The 21,905-nt window shown below is 45.9% G+C and overlaps 2 protein-coding genes across 10 annotated transcripts in view; one reads left to right on the plus strand and one right to left on the minus strand.

The window, feature by feature from the left end:
* The window catches only part of AKAP9 (A-kinase anchoring protein 9), a 202,831-nt gene extending 198,485 nt beyond the window's left edge, over positions 1-4,346 (plus strand). For all 7 annotated transcript variants that reach the window (XM_075827679.1, XM_075827681.1, XM_075827680.1 and 4 more), the window contains 6 exons: positions 638-835; positions 1,105-1,337; positions 1,433-1,518; positions 1,939-2,071; positions 2,505-2,626; positions 3,865-4,346. In XM_075827679.1, coding sequence (XP_075683794.1) covers positions 638-835; positions 1,105-1,337; positions 1,433-1,518; positions 1,939-2,071; positions 2,505-2,626; positions 3,865-3,908 — 816 coding nt within the window. In that variant the 3' untranslated portion in view covers positions 3,909-4,346. The remainder of the gene's footprint in view (positions 1-637; positions 836-1,104; positions 1,338-1,432; positions 1,519-1,938; positions 2,072-2,504; positions 2,627-3,864) is intronic.
* Positions 4,347-7,397: 3,051 nt separating this feature from the next.
* On the minus strand, positions 7,398-21,746 carry CYP51A1 (cytochrome P450 family 51 subfamily A member 1). Of its 3 annotated transcripts, none has more exons than XM_075827688.1 (12): positions 21,431-21,746; positions 20,685-20,852; positions 18,571-18,669; positions 17,451-17,627; positions 16,630-17,091; positions 15,496-15,622; positions 13,461-13,635; positions 12,200-12,319; positions 11,562-11,757; positions 11,390-11,485; positions 11,139-11,307; positions 7,398-7,747 (listed from the first exon to the last, which is right to left on the minus strand). In XM_075827688.1, exons 2-12 carry the CDS (start codon positions 20,844-20,846, stop codon positions 7,569-7,571), a joined length of 1,962 nt encoding a protein of 653 aa, XP_075683803.1. In that variant the 5' UTR covers positions 20,847-20,852; positions 21,431-21,746; the 3' UTR covers positions 7,398-7,568. The 3 variants fall into 3 exon arrangements, with proteins under 3 accessions (XP_075683803.1, XP_075683801.1, XP_075683804.1); XM_075827686.1 differs by having other exon boundaries at positions 16,630-17,124; XM_075827689.1 differs by lacking the exon at positions 16,630-17,091 and having other exon boundaries at positions 21,431-21,725.
* Positions 21,747-21,905: the final 159 nt, after the last annotated feature.

The following is a 21,905-nucleotide window of genomic DNA, read 5'->3' on the forward strand; positions in this document are numbered from 1 at the left end:
TAACCACTTCTTTACCCTATACCACAAGGGATTTTTTTCTATTAACCCCTTCTCTACTCTATACCTCCAGGGCTTTTGGTAATCAACCCTTTCACTACGCTAGACCACCAGAGTTGTTACCATTTACCACTTAACCTCTGTATATGTCTGTTTTATTCAGTCCCTGTATGGTGGTACTATTTTGGTTGCACCCGCAGGTGATGTGAACTTCTCATCCTATAGACTTTGTTGACCGCAGTCACTTAAATATTAGCCTAGTTTTAACCCCCCCCCCCCCCTTTGCCTTCTCTTGCCGAAGGATTAAAAGGACTCCCAGCGTATAGCGAAATTCATATTTGGTGCCATTTTAAATTCTGTCTTAGAACATTGCATAAATAGTATTTCCCCGGTGTATGCCATGTGATCTTTTATCCAAATAAATGAGCTAATAATGAACAATAAATAACAATAAAAAATGTCCAACCCTCAGTAGAAGAACGGCTGCTGTGTATGTCGGCGTGTATTCTGTCAATGTACTGCAGACACGGGATGCTGTAATCTGCTAGTATAGCATTTTGAGGGTCTCCGATCTAGAATGTCACTTTAAAAATGAAGGTGCTTTGCTATATAATAAAAAATATATGTTTCTCTCCTGCAGTCATATCAGTCCGCCCTGGATCACACCATAAACATCGGTACATTTACAGAAGACAGAGAGGCCTGGAATAGAGAGAGACTGAACCTGCACAAGTCGCTGAAGCAGATGGAGGCCGAACTTTCCAAAGTGAAAGCGGAGCTGAGAAACGAAACCATTCAGAGAGACCTCGGGCGCGACACAGACAATGCAGCTCTGAAGGTAGGATGGGGCGATGTGGGTGAATGTGGGTGAGGATCGGTGTGTGGAGACGGTGAGTGAATAAATAGGGGGCACGTCTGTGCTGGAGGCTGTTGGTGCTCTACCCTGACATCAGTGTGGAGGTTGGAGGGATGGGCAGAAAAACCGATACTCTACCTCTTGCCGTTGCAATGCATTCTGACCCCACGTGTGTAAATGTATAGAATATGAATAAGACTTTTCCCTATGAATTAGCAGCTCAGGCTCTTCTTATGAGTTTCTTGTTGCAGAGGGTGTATGGAAAATACCTGCGGTCGGAGAGCTTCAGGAAAGCTCTGGTGTACCAGAAGAAGTATCTCCTGCTGTTATTGGGGGGATTCCAGGAGTGTGAGGAAGCCACGCTAGCGCTCATTGCCAGGATGGGTGGCCAGCCGTCCTACACTGACCTGGAAGTTATTACTAAGCACTCGAGGGCGTTTACTCGCTTCCGCTCCGCTGCTCGTGTGGCAATAGCGGTATCCAGGTAATACATTTACTGATATGTTAACAAATACATACTGGGGGCAAAAAATCTTATTTGTGGGCCTTGGTGTTTATCTGTTAATATGTTCCATACAGGATGAAGTTTCTGGTGAGACGCTGGCAGCGAGCTATAAGTCCTGTTGGAGGCACTTCTAACCGCAATGGGTTTGGGCAAAACTTAGGTAAGACTTCGGAAACTGGTCCAGTACTACAGGGGTAGTTTGTCACCCCAATGCATGTCTGCAAGAAATATGTTGTATGATGGAGGGGGATAATGCGGCTGCTGTGGGGCCAGCGGAGAAGGTGGACTCAGGTCAGACCCCATTACTGTACCCCTTAATGGTATAAAGAGGGAGGCAGGATGGACACAAGCTTTATAAGGGATATTAATGTCGGGGGGACTAGCACGAGACCAGTCCACCTGAACAGGGTCAGGGAATCTGGTGGCATAATCCAGCGCCTGGATGGAGCTCCATTTTCTGTTAAGCCTACTCTCTATAGAAGTCTGGTAATATAAGGTAACCGAGAGTTTGGCATTTTGGTAGCCATGACCATATATTTCAGTATTAAATCACTAACATTAACTATTACATCTCATGCAGAGAATGAGGTCAGGACGGATTCCCCGTATCATCCGGCCGGCAGCATTGACCTGTACGGGGACCAGAGGCTTTCATCGTGCCGCTCCCGATCTGGCTTTGATTCCCCACTCTCCACTGTGAATTCCCAACACAGGTAATATGTTAAAAAGTATCACATCAGAAGTTTAGATCGGCGGGGTCCGGGTACTGTGACCCCCACCATCGCTTAACAAAGCTTCTTTGGCTGTGATCGACGCTCCTCCTAAGGCTGAAGACGACTCACAGAGAACATATGAGCCCGCCTACAGTCTAACTAAGAGAGCTGATAACAGCCAAAGGTGCAGGGTGCTCAGCTGAGGGCTTCTGCACCGTCATTTCAGCGATGGTGGGGGTCTAAGCACCCAGACGCCCACTGATCAAAACATCTGATATGTCTCTAAACGTTTTTTGAGTGTGTGTGCGCATTTATACGAGTGCGCATAAACATTAGGTATCAGAAGCAATCATCAGTATTAATAGGCGACACATGATCAGTCATTTTGGATTTCCTCAGTTGATCTGATATTTATATCTGTCTTCTCACTCAGGTATACGTCTTCTGATCTGAGTCCTTGCTCCCATCTTCAGAATTACGACCCTGATCGAGCACTCACAGATTATATAGCGCGGCTTGAGGCCTTACAGAAACGATTAGGAAGCGTGCCATCAGGTAATAGTATATAGATACTTACACTGCACTTTGACCATTCACTGAAAATAACTGAGAAATTGAGTGGCGGCCATCTCCCTCTCTATCCGCCGCGGGAACAGAAGGGCTGGGGAGGCGCAGGACAACATATCACCAGCAGAGATGGGGGGACGGGTCACCTGCTGGCAATCATTTATATGGCTAAGCAATGGCCTAAAGCTGTTTGGACTGTGGATTAGCAAACAGCAGGACCAGAAGATGTGTTCACCAGGGAGTCTCCAGGACTAAATAATAATTACTCTGGGAAAGAAATCATGCAAGCCGGCCGTCATACTCCTAAATTATCCCAAAAAAACTCCCAGCACCCCCAAACCATTGTATGCCCATATTTTTACATGCTTGGGAATTCGACCTTGGTGTCTCGTTATCAGCCCAGGTAGCGTCTATAGTCCTTAATTACTCACACGGCACCTCAAGGTGCATTAAGCTCCTGCTATATACTCATTACCAGCCACTCTGGGGTTTTATACCATCGCTACGGAACACCTGTTGGCGGTGCCAATCACACTCTGGTTCCTACCTACAGATATAATGGCTCTGTCCAAAAATTCCTCCTTAGGGCCTGTTCACATCACCGTTCACTTTCCGTTCCGGGGATCCGTCTGAGGTTTCCGTCGGGTGAACCCCGCAACGGAAAGTGAAAGTGAAAGCACAGCTTCCATATCAGTCACCATTGATCTCAATGGTGACGGAAACATCGCTAATGGTTTCCGTTCGTCACCATTCCAGCAGGTTTCCGGTTTTCCGACGGAATCAATAGCGTAGTCGACTCACTTTCACTTTCCATTGCGGGGTTCACCCGACAGAATCCCGGAACGGAAATGAACGGTGATGTGAACAGGCCGTTACCTAGAAAGGCCGCAGGAGATCACAAGATCTTAGATCTTCTTCCTAAAGACTTGAGATTTCTTTATATGATACAAGCGGAGAAAACCTTAACCCCCCATCCCCCTCCCTCCATCCCACATTGGCTACATAAAGTCTGACGAGAAGAACTGATAAGGACCCCTGTGCCAAGGAAGAGGTATACACAATATTTAGGAACTTTCGATTATTGGGGTTTTACCGTACGAGCGGTTATTTTCGCCTGCCCAGTCATTGTATTTGTCACGGCGGCAGTAAAGTCGCGTTGATAACCGGCGGTCTTTGCGGCTGTCCGTATTCTGTATTTTCTCACCGTGATCTTATTTCCTCCCCAGGGTCGAATACACACAGCACAACACACTACAGTATAAGAAGATAAGGCCCCTTTGTGATACTTGAATTGCCTTTTGTACCAGTGCGCTGCTTCTGTTTACCCGTTTTGCGCCCATCGTGGGACCAACATCCGCCCATAGAACAATCGCACACAACAAATCCCACGTCAGGCCGCGTGGAGTCTTTGTATATCAGCTTTTTGTGTTTTTTTTTTTTTTTCTTTTTAATCAGCCGACGATGACCTGTACATTTTGTGGATTTCTAATTTAAATGATTAACTTATACGTATTTATCAAGGGGGTGAAAGGAACTTTTGTGTATTACGGAACGGGAGGCCGAAATGACTGTCACGTCTGAAAACGTTTGCTACCGGCATTGAAGATTGAACATATCACATGTAGAGACCTATTTTTGTAATTGTAGAAGTTTTGAATTTTATGGGTATTTTGTCAAAGTACTGAAATAAATTTCATCATTTTAACAATTTGAACAGTGACGGTTAATGTGGAAATGGATCGGCTGCCCTGCGTCTCATCGTGGTGTTACCCGGAGACGGGCAGGACAAGGCAGGGGTGTAAGTTTATGCCTCTCTCCATAAAATTCAGCATGGTAGGTGTTAAATTGCCCCGCACCCCCCCCCCCCACCCTTAGGGTATATTTAGACGTTGAGGTGCGGTTATAACCAGCATTAAAAAAAAAAAAGGAATGTGAGAACTGCATCCGTTTTTACCACGATTTGATGCATCTCTCAGCGCAGTTAAAAAATTTTACTGCAACGTCTGAATATACATTATTTCACTTTTTGGGGGGGGGGGGGGGGGGTGCATCTATAAAGTTCATGCCGACCTTCATTCTTATTGGTGCTCTAGGCCTCGTACCAGTTGATTCATCGGTCCACAGAATACAGTGTAAAGCTATGTTCACACAGCGTAAACGCCCTGAAAAAACTGAAGCTGGACACCTCCAAACATCTGACCACTGATTTTAATGGGAAAAACTGCATTTCGTTCCGACGGGGCGTTTTTTTATCCAGCCGTTTGAAAAAACGGCGCATAAAAGAAGGCCCCGTAAAAATAAGTGCATGTCACTTCTTGAGCCATTTTTGGAGCCGTCTTTCATTGTGTCAATAAAAAAACAGCTCCAAAAACTGCCTCAAAAAACTTGTGGTTTCAAAAACAGCTGAAAATCGGAGGCTGTTTTCCCCTGAAAACAACTCCGTATTTTACAGCCATTTTTTGTTTTGCGTGTGAACAGACCCTAAGAATTGACCAATACATCCTAAGCTTATTCACAAGACAGCTCTCAACCACTGTAACGAGTCATGCACCTGTATGTCCTCACACGACTAGGACAGATTGTCATCTCCTGGAAGTAAACAAAGCTTCCTACTGAATGACAGCAAGCAGAGATCTTAAAAACCAGAAATGGAAAATTGTATAAACGTAACCATTTCAGAAAATAAATGTTATTTTGGTAAAGACCCCTTTAAAGGGAACCTGTCCGGTTTGGAGCCACTAAACTACCAGCATGCCGTTGCACAGCTGGGGTTTTGTGTTCGAAATCTGCCCATGTCAAAACCAGACATTTTCAGGAATAGTTAGTAAAATAAATCGGCCGTTACTGAGATCAGTCGGGGAGCAGCATCGTGCACATGCTCATACGGCTCTGAGGACAATACTCTGCACATGCGCAGTGAAGTGAGGTTTATTGTCCTCGGCTTCCTGTACACAGTGCACATTCACCCGGTGCCGCCGGACTCCTCTCCTGGACTCTTCTCAGTAACGTGTAAGATTTGTTACTAATTGTTGCCTAAATGGACAGTTCTCGACGTGGACAGGTTTAAAACAATAAACCCCATCAGCATAACATGCTGGTGGTGGTGGCTCCAAACCTACTGATGGGTTCCCTTTAAGGCTGGATTCACATGAGCGTGTGCATTTTGCGCGCGCAAAAGTTCCGTGTGGCATGAGTATTTGGTGCGTGCCTGCGTGATTTCCGCGCATATGGCAGCGTGATGACTCTGTTTTTATGTTTTCAAACATAAAAGCAGGAGGCGCTTTTTTTTTTTTATTCATTTATTTTACTACTGTAGCGCGAATCAAGCGCGGCACGCGGAAGTGCTTCCGTGCGCGATTTTCACGAACCCATTGACTTCGATGGGTGCGTGAAAAACGGCCAAGTATAGGACATGTTGTGAGTTTTACGCAGCGGACACATGCTGCGTGAAAATCACGGACTGTCTGAACGTCCCCATTGCCTAACATAGGTCCGTGCGAGGCGCGTGATTTTCACGCACGTAATACACGTTCGTGTGAATAAGGCCTAAGGGTGTAACCAAATGGTGCAGTTTTGCCACGCTGGCTGCAAACCGCAGAAGAAAAAAAACATGGATTTTTTTTTTTTACCGTGATTTGCTGCGGTTTCTGTGCCAACTGCAAAACCGCATTCTTTTTCCATCCGTGCGGCAAGACGGCACCGTGTGAATACACCGGCTCTCATCCAGACGACACGTCTTCATCAAAGCTGGCGGTCAGCTGATCCTTGTGGTTCTGGTCATACACTGCTGCAGTTTTGCTGCAATTTCTTGGTAATCGTGGCAATAAATTGCGATTTAACTGCACAATCTAAATCTACCTTAACATGTCGCCATTAAAATAAATGGCCGAGCAAGAGCTGCTTTTGCTTTCACCCCTCCCGCTGGAGCCGAAGGGTGTATTTTGCAACGCAACCAAAAGCCACACCAAAAAAAGCATGCATTTTTACTGTGATTGTCTGTGGTAAACTCACCACAACCGCACCGTGTGAATACACCCTAATAGGGCGTATAGAAGGGAAAGCAGTTTTTATGAGACCACCCCTATGAGGCTCCATACACACAACCATATTTTTCATCCTTCCGTAAATACTGCCTGTAAATACGGATCGGTCATTTGTCATCCAAATATATGGAATGGTGTCCGTAAATACAGTCCATAGTGCATTCGCAATGCATCCGTATTTACGGATCCGCAAAAAAAAAAAAAGAGGAATCTTGCGTAATACCCTGGCCCGTAGCCGTCCATAATTATGGACAAAAGAAGGACATGTTCTAGAATTTCTACAGGCACGGCCGGCCACGGACAGACGTCCGTATTTACTGGTCGTGCTCCCATTATAAAGTATAAAAAATAGGACATGTCCAATTTTTTCAGCAAGTTTCTGCGGCACGGACACCTTCCCGGAAATATACGGGAAGGTGTCTGTCGGCCATAGAAACGAATGGGCACGTAATTACGGGCAATTGTACGATCGTGTGCATGAGGCCTAAGTCGGTGTGTAGCCTGCACCCCATGAGCGGTATAGACGCCACAAATCGCTGTAGTCTATAGATTCCCGACGTCGCAGCGCGGTTGTGAATATGCTGCCGCTTCGGTAACGTACAGACTAATAACAGAACATAGGGCATTGCATGCAGTACAATTCCCTAATATTTCAACTCTTTTCTAATCTGGAATATAAAACATTCCGTTCCGTCCGGACAGTAATAACATAACCGTAATTACACATTGTTTATTTACAGCCAGTCTAGACATACAAAAAGGAAAAAAAACCTGAATTATTACATTAATATTTGACATTAATTTTATAAAATACAGAACATGTACAGTCGTAATTACCCCCCCCCCCCCAGTAATGTACAATTGTGTAGAAAGTCAGCGGCGCCTCGTCACACTTTTCTTCTTTTATATCGGATGATGGGATTGTTGGGAGTATGAATCATAGTTGTGTAATTGATTGTAGGGAAATATCCATCCACGAGATCAAATTCGTACAGGCGAAGCATGGTGGACCAAATGGTTTTAATCTGCGCGTAAGCGAAATTTTCACCAATGCAACGATGGCGACCTGGAGAGGAGAAAAGCTGTGTCAATGATAGCAATCCTACTGCAATATATGTGTTACCTGTGGGCCTTCCCTGTACAATATATTAGACAACTCCTAGAATAGTATTTCCTAATTCAGCTGCAGCTCTGTCCCTTTTCCATGCTGTACACTGCAGCTTTGCTTATTCATATTGGCTGTTTTGTATAAGGAAGTCTGTGCCCACAGAGCTCAATTCCATTACAAAAAGGACAGAATTATTACAAGCAGCTAAACCACCAGATGAGGTAATTGCAGCACAAACTGAGGACAATAACCATTAAGACGCCTCACCAGATAAATCGGCCAAAGTTACAGATTTTTACCATTTTGGCCGAAGATCGTTTGAAAAATCATACGCTTGGTGGCGATGAGTCATCGCATTTTTGGCACAGTCGGGATGGACTTTTTTTGGCCATTGTTTTTTTTTTTTTGGGGGGGGGGGTCTCTCTCCCTGATCTGCCAGTTTGGTCTGGTATGTTGATGGTCGGATCGCTAGAACATGCGGCAGATCGTCATCTTATGAGTATGGCTATCTTAAGGCCAGGGCTATAGGGACACTTTTTGTAGCGCTACTAAGGCCCGATTAACACGGCAGGGATACTCTGGCATATAACGGCCTCAGTAAAAACAATAGACCCCAAATGGGGCTATTCACATGGCCGATTTTTTGACGGGCCATCAAAATGGAACAAGCCCTATTTTGGGCCGTTCTCACAGCTCCCATAGAACTCTATGGGGCCGTGTAAAACACGGCCGTCACTTGAATGTGATCCGAGTGACTACGTGTTTTCTGCTGCTCTCTTTTTTTTTTTTTTTGCAGTAGAGAGGTCAAGGGCTTAGAGGGACTAAGAGCAGAATCCCCTGCCAGAGCGCCAGCTTCTTGAAGCGGAATCCCTGGCCAGAGAGATTCCGCTCCTACAGGGAGCTACAGTGGAGCTCTCTACAGGCGGGCTGCGTGGCGCTATCTACAGGCGGGCTGCGTGGCGCTATCTACAGGCGGGCTGCGTGGCGCTATCTACAGGGGGGCTGCGTGGCGCTATCTACAGAGGGTTTCAACATCTGCAATTGCTGTCCGAATTGCTGAAAAATCAGCCAAAGCTGCAGTACACGGTTCAATGGTTGTGAGGACATGGTAGCAAATAAAAAATAGCAGGGAGAAAGCCAGAAACCAATGCAAAGAAGCTGAGGGAGCAGACGAAGCTCTCTATACTCTGAAAGCAAGAGAAAATGGTGACTTGGCGATCATGTGACCTTCCTGCGGAGTTTTTAGTGGGTTGGGACCAAAAAAAATTGGCAAAATGAAATTCATCAGTTTTTAAAATGGACAGTACAAAACAGGTCACAAGCGGCCGTTAAAAACAGAAACACGGCCCGAAATGGAAATGGGTTGAAAACTGCCAAGAAAAAACAGACCAAAACAGCAGTTTTTATCGGCCGACACTCGGACCCTGTCGTGTGAATAGAGCCTAATTGATTTTAACTATTGAGCTGCAGTCCAAATGAATACATTGAGTTGCGTGTAATCTTGTGGACTGCAGCGGTCACTCAATAGTTAAAAATCAATCATTAGCACCACAAAAGCCTCAGCGTAGCCTTAGGCCTCCTGCACTATAAACTGGGGGTCTGCAGAGTGGACCCGAATAGCACTCATTGTGCCACCAGGTGGCGCCTTCCTCTGGGGTAGAGTACCTATGTGATACATGTTACAGAATAATCATAGCAAATGTAAAGGCACAATGAGGTACAGTCAGTATGGGCCCATAGATTTCTATGGATGTGTTTTCAGAATCTCCGTGATAAAGGTCCTAAATACAGCCAATGGCATGGGGCCGTAGAGTGCTGGGTACCCCCCGTAATGAGGTAAAAGCTGGTGCCTCAGGCGTGTGTCTTCCAGGCAATATCTGCTCCGGTTCAGATTATTTTCATAATCTCACTTGAAGTTGATGCTGAATACATTTTGAAGGTGTAACAATTATCCCACTTTTACACATTGTAAGATTGGCTGCGATCCGTCTTGCTCTCACTTGCAGCTCCCCCTCCCCCCTACACAGACACAGAACCAGCCAGTAAAACGTTTCATCCTGCGCCCTGAATATCACACATAGCGCTTTGCACCTGGTATCATTTGAAAGCGGAGAAGATTCTGGCCTGATACCTAAGGGGACGTATAAGCCCTTATGTTCTAGTCATTGCCAAACGTTTAAAGTCGTGATGTATTATATTATACTTTCTTGGCAGGGAAAGGGTAAATAATTTTCCTTCCAAGAAGTGTGTAAAGCCGGCTTAAGTAATATGATCTCTACTAGTATGTAAAATGTATCCGCCTGGAATCCGTTTAGTTCACAGAATATTGTCTAAACTGGATACAATTGTAGCAAATCCTCAGCTGTAAAAAGTGTTAGGCCTCATGCACACGACCGTGTTTTTGCGTCCGCAATTCAACCGCAAATCCACGGGTTAATTGCGGACCCATTCATTTCTATGTGGCCATACCCACTATCCGTGTTTTCACGGCTCTCCGCATGTCCGCACATCCGTGCCGCAGAAACTCCGGACATGTCCTATTATGGGCCGCAAATGCGGTGCGGACATGCCAATAGAAGTCAATGGGCCCGTGGAAATTGCGGATACACCGCCGTGTGTCATCCGCAGTTTGTGGATTTGCGGATCATGTGACCTTCTAAAGGGGGTTTGACCAAGCTTTTGGCATCCTGTTTAAAAGTCCTTTTTTTTTTTTTTTTTTTTTTTCATCCGCATTTTTGCGGATTACATACGGATGAACTGCGGATTACATACGGATGAACTGCGGATTACATACGGATGAACTGCGGATTACATACGGATGAACTGCGGATGACATTCCACGGAACACGGTCCTGGAATTTGCGGACCAGAAAAACACCACGGTCGTGTGCATGAGGCCTTAGGTCTGTAAATGTTGTCAGCCTCTGAATGTAAAGAAAAATGTTCTCGTTCACTGACGGCAAGTAGAGGTCTTGAAAACGGCAAAGAATTGAAACAAAGTATATTAGAAAGTTGCGCAACTTATAATTATACGATAATTAACATAAAACTGGAAACCCCTTTTTAAAAATATAAATGAGTTTTCCTAACACACATTTATGGCATATCCACAGGATAATACCATAAAGGTCTGATAGATGGGGGTCCCACTGCCGGCCGCTCAGCTATTTCCATAGACTTGAGTGGAGAAAGTCGTGCATATCTGCGGCCAACTTTCTATTCAAACGCCGCCTGATCTGAGTGGGGACGGGGATCAGGACCACCGCTCTCCAGATAAGTGGAGTTCCTGTATTATTCAGCCAAGTGCGAGTTTTAAGGAGTTTTCTTTAAATAGGATTTAATTTGTTACCTGCTCCAAAAGGAACGTAGGCAAACTTCTCCCCAGCTGCAGGATTTTCATGGAGGTATCGATCAGGATTAAAATCTGTGTTCTGCACCCAAGTATCCTTGAGCCGGTGGTTGACCGTAGGAGACACACAAACCTGATGTCCGGGTGGGATATTGTATCCTGCGATCGTCTGAAAGGAACGAGACAACAAACATCACTCTACGTTACACGATCACCACCACTAAGAATACAACAGCGGCCCGAGAACTGACCTGCGGTGTCCTGGCCATTCTCATCATTGTCATGATCGGGGGTCTCAGCCTCAGCGTCTCCTTAATGCAGCGGTCCAAGACTTGCAGGTCTTTAAGCTGCGAACCCACAAACTGGTTAACAAAATAATACCATTCCATGTCCGCCATGTTATTGCCAGGCAGCGAGCTTCACCTGGTCGTAGTTCAGAGGTGGGAAGTCCTCCCCGCACACGGTTTTCTGCTCCGCAAAACATTGTTCTTGAATAGACTTGTGTTCAGCCAAGAAGAAGCCCAACCAGGCGCTGGTGGTGGAAGACGTGTGCTGTCCTGCCAGTAACAGTCCGATGAGCATCCCCGCGATCTCATCATTATTGAGGGGGGTCCCGTCCCTACAGGGGAGAACAGGGAGGGGATGAGGCATAATCTCAGTCATCATCATAATATGGCTGCAGTCACATGGTCATTTGACGTAGGTTGGTCGACTCTCATGGGTGGCACTGATCAGTTCGGACTCCTAGTATGACGTCCATATACCATAACAGGGCACATGCACACTGGGAGCAAGCAATGCAGGCGCCTCCTGAACAAAAAATGGAAATGCCCAATATACCGGGGGTTGTGGTTTCCAGCCTGTGGCTCTCCAGTTGCTGCAAAACTACTCACAGGAGGTGCTGAATGATTGGAGTTGTAGTTTCAGAAACACCTGGAGAGCTACAGGCTGAAGACCACTGGTGTACACAGTGCAAGAATCAACCAATGACAGCTTTCCGTGCTGATCTCAAGTAGAAGAGATCTACCATAGAGATCACATATAGTCATCAGAGGACGTACTTGTAGGTGGCATCAATCAGGGTCTGCAGCATGTCGTCTTCCCGGTCCTGTGACTGTCTGCGTTTCTGGATCACCTGGTAGAAAATGTTCTTGATCTCTCTATGTGCTCGGTCTCTGCGTCTGTAAATAAGACATCGTCTTCAATAAAAGTATCGCTAAGAAGCCGCGTATAACACATAGAGACAGCGAATGACCGTATACGATTGTCCCACTGTATGTATTGGTAATAGACCAACCAGAATGCCCACAGGAAATACGTGACCATGAGCTGACACCAGAGCCGGAAGGAACAGTCTCCGGGTCATGGGCTGGCAGGCTTCTGTTTGTAGTGGTTGATTCTGGCAGAACCAGCGCTACGGAAAGGTATGAAGCCATTTTTTCGTAACACGGGTGACGTGATTATTGGTCATGAAATCTTCATCCAGTAAATCAGTGATGTCATCGGTTTAGAAGTGTAACTAAGCTTTTAAAATACTTTCCACATCATAGTGACATGTCAGAAGTTTTGATCGTGGGGGTCTGAGCACGGAGACCCCCACGGATCTCTTAAAGTGGCAGAAGCGCTTGGGCGAGTGCGGTACTTAATAGAAAGCCTAGGAGTCCGTACACCGCTCGCTCAGCTCTCGAAGGAAAGACATTTAGAAGCGAAGAAGAACAGCGCTCACCCGAACACTTCTGCACTTTTGTTTTAGCGATCGGTGGGGGTCTCAGTGCTTGGGCCTCCACCGATCAAAACTTCTGACATGTCACTATAACATGTCAAAACTTTTCTGAAAGTTTGGTTACCATTTAAAGAGGAAACCACCTCAACACACCTTCAGTCCAGCTAAACAGCAGAAGATTTAATTGATGGGGATCTTTGAGCTCAGAACTGAAAATGTTCCCAAAGAGGCTACAGGATTTTGTAAATGTCTCCCACACCCATTTGGAGATTTTAGAAGCTGTGACGTGTCAGATGAAGCGTTAATGTGGGGATCACCCTTCCAGGAGCCCGACCCCGAGGTCCCTTTTAGCATTTATCCTACACAGCAGAGTTAGTGGCCAAACAGTCGATGTGCAGGAAAAAAAAAAAAAAAGGCAGCATGAGAACAAATAGCTAGAACGGGGTTTAGGGGGCCCCGTTCTAGAGATAGGTGCAGGTCCCTGAGGTGGGACCCGCATCTATCTGACATATCCCGTGGATATGTCATAAATGTCCCTCATGGGAAAAACCCCTTCAAGTAAGAACTTTGAAAACCCCCATAAGATATGTTAACGATACCTGAAGCTTGGTAACGGCAGCCACCCTGGAAGAAGCCAGGCTGCGTGTGTGAAGCCGCCGTCCAGGTCAGCGTACAGCTGCGCCACTTTTTCATCTAACATGCTGCGGATCTCTTTCCCGTGCAGGCAGCGGCTGGCAGTCAAGATGATCAGTTCTGACAGGGCCTCAAATAGGTCTAAAGTAAAACAGCACATTGTAAAAAGTGTCCACCACACGCTGTCCCGGGCAATGATACCCAGAGGGACTGTCCAGTTTTAAACACCAGTTTACATATAGAACTAATCTACATAAAAAGTGGAGCCCCTATTTAATTACATTACTTATCTTACACTGATCCAGTCAGGAGCTGCATTCACAATTCTGCAGGCTTCAGAGCTGAAATCTTCCAGCATTCCCTGCTTGTTCAGTATCTGGACAGCGCTTACTCTGGTGATTTGCATTCTGGGAAGCGTAGTCTTTGAACCAGGCACTGTTCAGTTATTTGTTGTAGGAACAACTAACTCCCTGTATTATAGGAGCTCAGCTAAGTCTGACAACAAGCTTGCTGACTGTTTCCAAAAACAACCAGCAGAATTGTGAATTTGCTGTAACTCGGGATCAGATTAAACCATCTAAGAAATTATTTGTCATACTAACAAGGAGAAACTGGCATCGCCAAACATACTGCCCCCGAGTGGGTGGATTTAGTACAGTCTTAGGCCTGATTTACACGAGCGTGTGCGTTTTGCGCGCGCAAAAAACGCTGCGTTTTGCGCGCGCAAAAGGCTTTTGACAGCTCCGTGTGTCATCCGTGTATGATGCGTGTATGATGCGTGGCTGCGTGATTTTCGCGCAGCCGCCATCATAGAGATGAGGCTAGTCGACGCCCGTCACTGTCCACCGTGCTGAAAGAGCTAACTGATCGGCAGTAACTCTTTCAGCACCCTCGACAGTGAGTTCCGATCACAATATACACCAACCTGTGAATCAAAAAAAGATGTTCATACTTACCATGAACTTCCTGCTTCCTCCAGTCCGGTCTCCCGGCCGTTGCCTTGGTGACGCGTCCCTCTCTTGTCATCCGGCCCCACCTCCCAGGATGACGCGGCAGTCCATGAGACCGCTGCAGCCTGTGATTGGCTGCAGGCTGTGCTTGGCCTGTGATTGGCTGCCGCTGTCACTTGGACTGAATTGTCATCCCGGGAGGTCGGACTGGAGGAAGAAGCCGGGAGTTATCGGTAAGTCAGAACCTCTTGTTTTTTTTACACGTATATGTATATTGTGATCGGAAGTCACTGTCCATGGTGCTGAACCAGTTTAACTCTTTCAGCACCGTGGACAGTGAATGTCTCCTGCCGTCGCGTACCCAAACATTTTTTGCCGGGTTCGGTCAAAAGGAGTTCGGCCGAACCCGGTGAAGTTCGGTGCGCTCATCTCTAATTTGACACTCCGTTTGGATGTTTGTAAACAGAAAAGCACGTGGTGCTTTTCTGTTTACATTCATCCTTTTGACAGCTCTTGCGCGAATCACGCAGTTCGCACGGAAGTGCTTCCGTGCGGCATGCGTGGTTTTCACGCACCCATTGACTTCAATGGGTGCGTGATGCGCGAAAAACGCACGATTATAGAACATGTCGTGAGTTTTACGCAACGCACTCGCGCTGCGCAAAATTCACGCATCGTCTACACTGCCCCATAGACTAATATAGGTGCGTACGACACGTGTGAAAAGCACGCGCGTATATTACGCTCGTGTAAATGAGGCCTTAGTCACAATGTGCCAAGTAATTCATACATAATTACAAATTTTTAATTTAGATGAGGCAGACAAAAATTAAGGGGGTCTGCCCAGCTTATAAACCTATGAGAATTCTTAAATGGGATATTCTATTTTCAATGGGACCCCACAAAGAGTCAGGACCCCAACCGATACAGATCGGCCCCACATTTCATATATATACATTAGAGCGAGCAGTGTGGCTGGCTCAGAATAACTGCGGACATTGTGTCACCATAGGCTTTCTATATGTGATGGATATACGTGAATTTTTCTTACTTCCAACTCCGCTATCTCCCCAGCGCTTGAAGTAATCCACAGTCTCCTCTTCAATCATCCTCACGTGTGTCTTGAAATGTGCGATGTTCAGACCAGTCTTAAACATTTTCTTCTGTTCCAAAAAGATCTATGAAAGATACAAACATAAAAAAAAACAACATAATACGGGCCAGAATTACTACTACATACGATATATATATAACCTATACTATACAGACCGGGGTGAGGTCACCAGGGAAGTTGCCGCTTCTACACTGAATGGGTGACCAACAACAATTCTAAACTTGCACAACAGTTTTTAGCATCATTTTGTTATTATAGTTCTTTCGAAAACGAACTAATTTAATCCGGCATCCAATAGTCCAGAAAATGTCTGATAGTCCAATACTGGGTTCTGGCAAGATAATCTAAACTCAGAGTAGAAGCAGAAGACATATTTTGGGGACCATTGCTAAGGGCCCTAATATTTTTGCTTCCAGCAAGCACGTCCTCGGATGTGCAACGTGCATGTAGTTCAGTTACCGGTTTCTCATCTTTGGTTGAACTTGATGGAAACAATCTGCCCAGTCCCTAGGACGATGCTCTCCGATACCTCCTGTCAGATTGCTGCAGAACATGGCTAAAACTACGTGTACATGGATATTAATATGGAGATGGTTCTCCACTAGATTTTGGAATGTGGCCTCAGAGGTTCACATCTATTCAACCACAAGAATATGGGTGGGGTTGAGCATTGATGTTGAAAGGTTACGAGATCATCCCGAAGTTGTTGGATGAGGTTGAGATACGGGGTGGACATATCATATATGCAACTTCACAGGGGCGCGCTACCTCTTTAAAAGCAGGTTCCTACTGTACGGGGTGTTCTATGGAGGGAGCGCGGCTCTTATACTGTTCTCGCACAGGGGCCCTCTGCTGTCTGTGTCCGGCCCTGGGTTGAAGCTCTTCCACGAAATTCAACTAACTGTGTTTCTATGGACCTTACAAAGGGATTCCCCAAATTATTCCCTCAAGGTTTGAAGGACACAATTCTCCGGTAGCTATTTATATGTTGGAATATTATGATTTCCCTCCTTAGAACAAAGGGAGCCAAACCATGAAACACTGCCCCAGACCATTGTCCTCAAACATTACAGCGGGCATCTCGCATCGGTGGGGGAGAAGTTCTCCTGGCATCTCGCATCGGTGGGGGGAGAAGTTCTCCTGGCATCTCGCATCGGTGGGGGAGAAGTTCTCCTGGCATCTCGCATCGGTGGGGGAGAAGTTCTCCTGCCATCTCGCATCGGTGGGGGAGAAGTTCTCCTGGCATCTCGCATCGGTGGGGGAGAAGTTCTCCTGGCATCTCGCATCGGTGGGGGAGAAGTTCTCCTGGCATCTCGCATCGGTGGGGGAGAAGTTCTCCTGGCATCTCGCATCGGTGGGGGAGAAGTTCTCCTGGCATCTCGCATCGGTGGGGGAGAAGTTCTCCTGGCATCTCGCATCGGTGGGGGAGAAGTTCTCCTGGCATCTCGCATCGGTGGGGGAGAAGTTCTCCTGGCATCTCGCATCGGTGGGGGAGAAGTTCTCCTGGCATCTCGCATCGGTGGGGGAGAAGTTCTCCTGGCATCTCGCATCGGTGGGGGAGAAGTTCTGGCAAGTGAAAAGTGACCCAGAATGACATTAAAAAGTCACTGAGCTCTTCAGTTTGACCCATTTTAAGGTGCCCACATGAGAGGAAAGTCAGCGGAACCCGCCAATTTTGACGGCATCAGTCGACTATCTAATGTGTATGGGGGTGTACCGACTCTCCCCAGACAGCAGGTGTCGGGGGAAAGAAAGATCGGCATGTTGGTTTGTAATAAGCCCGATCCTTTGTTTCCACGCGAGATAAGCCGTCGTCAGAGTCGGATTTCAATGCATATTAAATAGAAGACAAATGAAGCCAAGAACATTAAATAAATCCGAGTTATTATTACCGGGTTGGGCACATCATAGGCGACTCCCTTCCCGAACACGGGGGTGGTGAGGCGGGAGTACACATCTTCTGCGTTCAGGTCTTCGTTCTTGCTGTTGAAGAGCAATGCAGCGGCATCACTGCCAACCAAGTAGGTGAATGTTTTACCCACCATGGTAAAACTGAAGACGGGGCCGTACTGAGAGAAAAAAATAAAATAAATACATGAATATCTGTACGATGGTTATATGATCAGTTCTCCAAGCTTCTCATTTTTCCTGCAGCGGCCACTACAGGCGAAATATAGTATTACATGGGGCCATTAAAATGAATGGCTGTCCATTAAATACAAGGACGGCCTGAGTTACAGATGCTGCTTATTAGCGGCTCTCCGCTCTGGCTTATAGAGGGGGGTCCTAAGCATGGGATTCCCCTCTATGATGTCCATATGCACTAATAGGGCATGTAGATAGGGGTGGCCCTGCACCACCCACTAACAACCTACAAAAACAGGACTTTGCTTTTTTTTTTTCTGAAAACGGCGCCACTCTTTTTAATAGGCTTTGTCTACTTGGAAAGAGATTAGCTGCAATACTAGATACAGCCATGAACAAGAGTGGCGCTGTTTCTGAAAAAAAAACAAAAAGACAATTTTTTCTAATCTTATAAAGCAGCTGCGTAACTCAACGTTGCATGTGATCAGTACACTGCAATTTTTTGAGGTAAAAAAAAATTCTGAGGTAAAAAATTGTATTATATTTTTTATGAAACAGATGGGGGGAAAAAAAAAATTGCACGTGGTTGCCGATTATGACAAAAACCTAACATTTTTTTTACGATCGTGATTGCGTGACATTGTATGTACACTTACGACATCATGCAACCCCATAGGGATACACAATACGCCATACTCCTCTGATAATCTGCGGCAGTTTATCGCACCAGAGTCCTGGCCTAAGCAGCAGACAAGTCCCTATTTATTCTTATGAATAGGATCCAGTCATTATATAGAGGACCGTGTGCATTTTCACCCATCAGCCCCGCGCTCAGCCTGTAGTCAGGTTATTACCCGGTTAATCATTTATGGGGGTAACATACATGTCATGGCCGACACTTAGATAACACGCTCCCCTCACACTCACCTTTTCATAAGCTTTTTCTAGAAATTCAATCGGACTCTTCCCGAAAGATACGGCATGTCCCAGGAAAGGAACGGCGGACGAAATGAAGGGAGGAGAGTTCTGTGGAGATAGGAAAATATAACCGAGAAGATCTTACAATGTGGAGTTTATATCTACAAGACATGGGATGAATTCTCCGTATTCACTGTTATTACTATCACACACACAGAGGCGTTAAAGGGGTTGTCCAGGATTGGAAAAACATGGCTGATTTCTTTCAAGAACAGCGCCACACCTGTCCACAGGTTGTGTTTGGTATTGCAGCTCGGCACCATTCACTTCATCGGAGCAGAACGGCAATACCAGACACAACCCAAGGACAGGTGTGGTGATATTTTTGATAGAAAGCCGCCATGTTTTTTCAATTTCTGGAACACCCCTTTAAGCTGGCGACATCCAGTCTTGTCCCTATAGATAGAAAATAGGAAATGCTGTCTCCACCTGACGCTGCACACGGGTTGTCCAGGATTGGAATAAAGGGTCTGCTCTTTTCCAGAAACAGCGCCACACTTGTCTATGGGCTGTGTCAGGTATTGCAGCTCAGCCCCATTCAAGTGAATACCTGCAATACCTAACACAGCCCATGGACAAGGATGGCGCTGTGACTGGAAAAAATACAGACCCTTTATTCTAATCCTGGACAACCCTATTAATCTTAAAGAGGCTCTGTCACCAGATTTTGCAGCCCCTATCTGCTATTGCAGCAGATAGGCGCTGCAATGTAGATTACAGTAACGTTTTTATTTTTAAAAAACGAGCATTTTTGGCCAAGTTATGACCATTTTTGTAGTTATGCAAATGAGGCTTGCAAAAGTCCAAGTGGGCGTGTTTAAAGTAAAAGTCCAAGTGGGTGTGTATTATGTGCGTACATCGGGGCGTTTTTAATACTTTCACTAGCTGGGCGCTCTGAAGAGAAGTATCATCCACTTCTCTTCAGAACGCCCAGCTTCTGGCGGTGCAGATCTGTGACGTCACTCACAGGTCCTGCATCGTGACGGCCACATCGGCACCAGAGGCTACAGTTGATTCTGCAGCAGCATCAGCGTTTGCAGGTAAGTAGCTACAATCGACTTACCTGCAAACGCCGATGCTGCTGCAGAATCATCTGTAGCCTCTGGTGCCGACACGATGCAGGACCTGTGAGTGACGTCACAGATCTGCACTGCCAGAAGCTGGGTGTTGTGAAGAGAAGTGGATGATACTTCTCATCAGAGCGCCCAGCTAGTAAAAGTAGTAAAAACGCCCGATGTAACACACATAATACACGCCCAGTTGGACTTTTACTTTTAAACACACCCACTTGGACTTTTGCAAGCCTCATTTGCATAACTATAAAAATGGTCATAACTTGGCCAAAAATGCTCGTTTTTTTAAAATAAAAACGTTACTGTAATCTACATTGCAGCGCCGATCTGCTGCAATAGCAGATAGGGGTTGCAAAATCTGGTGACAGAGCCTCTTTAAGGCCTCCTTCACACATAGAATTTTTCTGGCAATTTAAACTGCATCAAAAAACAAACATTAAAATGTAACGTGCGTTTTTTATGGCGTTTTTCATTTGGTATAATTTTGTACATGCTTTTTTTTGGGGCGTTTTTGAAGTCCTAGAGAGAAGCCTATGGGAAAAACGGCTGAAAAAACACCATACCCAGAGTTTTAAAAAAAACGCCACAAAACGCTGTGTGTGAATCCAGCCTTACGGCAAAAGCGATAACAAAAGGACGGCAGCCCCACTTTCTAGATAGCACCTTAGTCAATGGGTTTGTTGGCGAACTTTCCTATATGTTTAACCCTTTAGTGACCAGCCTATTTTGGGCCTTAATGACCAAACAATTTTTTTTCCAGCACAGCGCAGAGTTAAAAAAAATAAATAATACGTTACAGAATTGTTATATTATGGGGAATAGAAGTATTTACTGTAATAGACATGTCGGGGGTGTGACATCTACCTCCTGATCAATCAATGGCTCAAGATGCTGCTTTGTCCCCCATGCTTTACACTACAGCTCTGATTGCTGTGTATAACCACAAAGTCATATCCATAATACAGGAGTGTATAATTGCCGCAGACTTACCACATTATCAGAGTCCACGGCTTGCAGGTGTTTGAAGGCCAGTTTGGACAGATAAGCAATGGTAAGGAGGAAGGCGCAAGGCAGAAGTACCTTCGAGGCTGAGCTGCCTCCTACAGCCTCCTCTAGCAGGGCGCCCCCTGCCTGCCACAGACTCACCAGCATGGTCACCTGGAAAATAATAGATTCATATATAAATAGAAAAACGTCAGGATCTGCGGAAAGAAAAGTCCCATGTGAACACAGTAATGACTGCCAATAGAATACGCAAACAGATGGACCCTCAGGGTGATATAAAGTCAGATGGAATTCATTTATTTTGATCCTCAGAAGTGAATCCAGCCTAAGGCCTTGTTCACACTGCAGATTTTGCATATATTTTTTTAAGCCAAAACCAGGAACGGAACCTAAACAGAAGAAATATATAAAGGACGACCTTATAGTTCTGCTCTCCTAGATGTAATTCGGAGTTTGGCTTTAAAAATGCATGCAAAATCTGCACCGTGTGAACAAGGCTTAATGCTGCAGCAAATGCAAAGTGACTCCGGAGACGTCTATAAATTGCAACGTCACTGCACCTCTATCCGTAATACCTTCAAATGCGATCGCACTCATTACCTACGTATCACTGCCCCTGCGTATAAGGAAAATACATACATATATATACATATATATATATATATATATATATATATATATATATATGTAGCTATTCACACCACTGATTGTATAGATGAAAAGTTCAGTACCTGGATAGATGCTGCCTGATGGGAAGAGCTGCCAGGAGTAGAGTAACGAATACACCTTCCTCTCACTCAGGTTTTGCAGTCTGGATGACAGGGGCGGGAGTGGGCGTGGCTTACTGACTATCAGTTGTCACATAAGTCTCCGCCCCCTGTAAGGCAATAACCCCTTTAATGTTACACCGATGGAGGAGCAGAGAGACTGCCGGTACTAGGTGGGAGAATAAAAGGGATACCCGAGCTGTGACCACCAAAAAAAGGACCGTTTGAGGGCCACAAGGCTTAGGGTGGGCGTGACCAACGTGGTTAGGGGGCGGGGTCTGTCACCGGCAGCTCTGTGCTGTTTCCGAATGTTGCGTTGTGATTCGCTGGCTGAGGCTGAACTGATGTCTGACTATGTGACGTCACTAGCACAGGGCTGAGTTGCGGGTCAATGTGGCGCGGCGACGTCAGTGTCAGCCTGTGAGGCGGCGCAGTGCGG

This window comes from Rhinoderma darwinii, chromosome 5, assembly GCF_050947455.1.
Source record: "Rhinoderma darwinii isolate aRhiDar2 chromosome 5, aRhiDar2.hap1, whole genome shotgun sequence".
Lineage (NCBI taxonomy): Eukaryota > Metazoa > Chordata > Amphibia > Anura > Rhinodermatidae > Rhinoderma > Rhinoderma darwinii.

Excerpts from the sequence above, each read along its gene's own strand:
- CYP51A1 (XM_075827686.1), bottom strand. The coding sequence starts at position 20,846 with ATGCTGGTGAGTCTGTGGCAGGCAGGGGGCGCCCTGCTAGAGGAGGCT. Across the intron at positions 18,670-20,684 it reads CCGTGGACTCTGATAATGTG|AACTCTCCTCCCTTCATTTC; the intron begins GTAAGTCTGCGG and ends CTATCTCCACAG. Across the intron at positions 7,748-11,138 it reads CTACGTTCCTTTTGGAGCAG|GTCGCCATCGTTGCATTGGT; the intron begins GTAACAAATTAA and ends TCTCCTCTCCAG.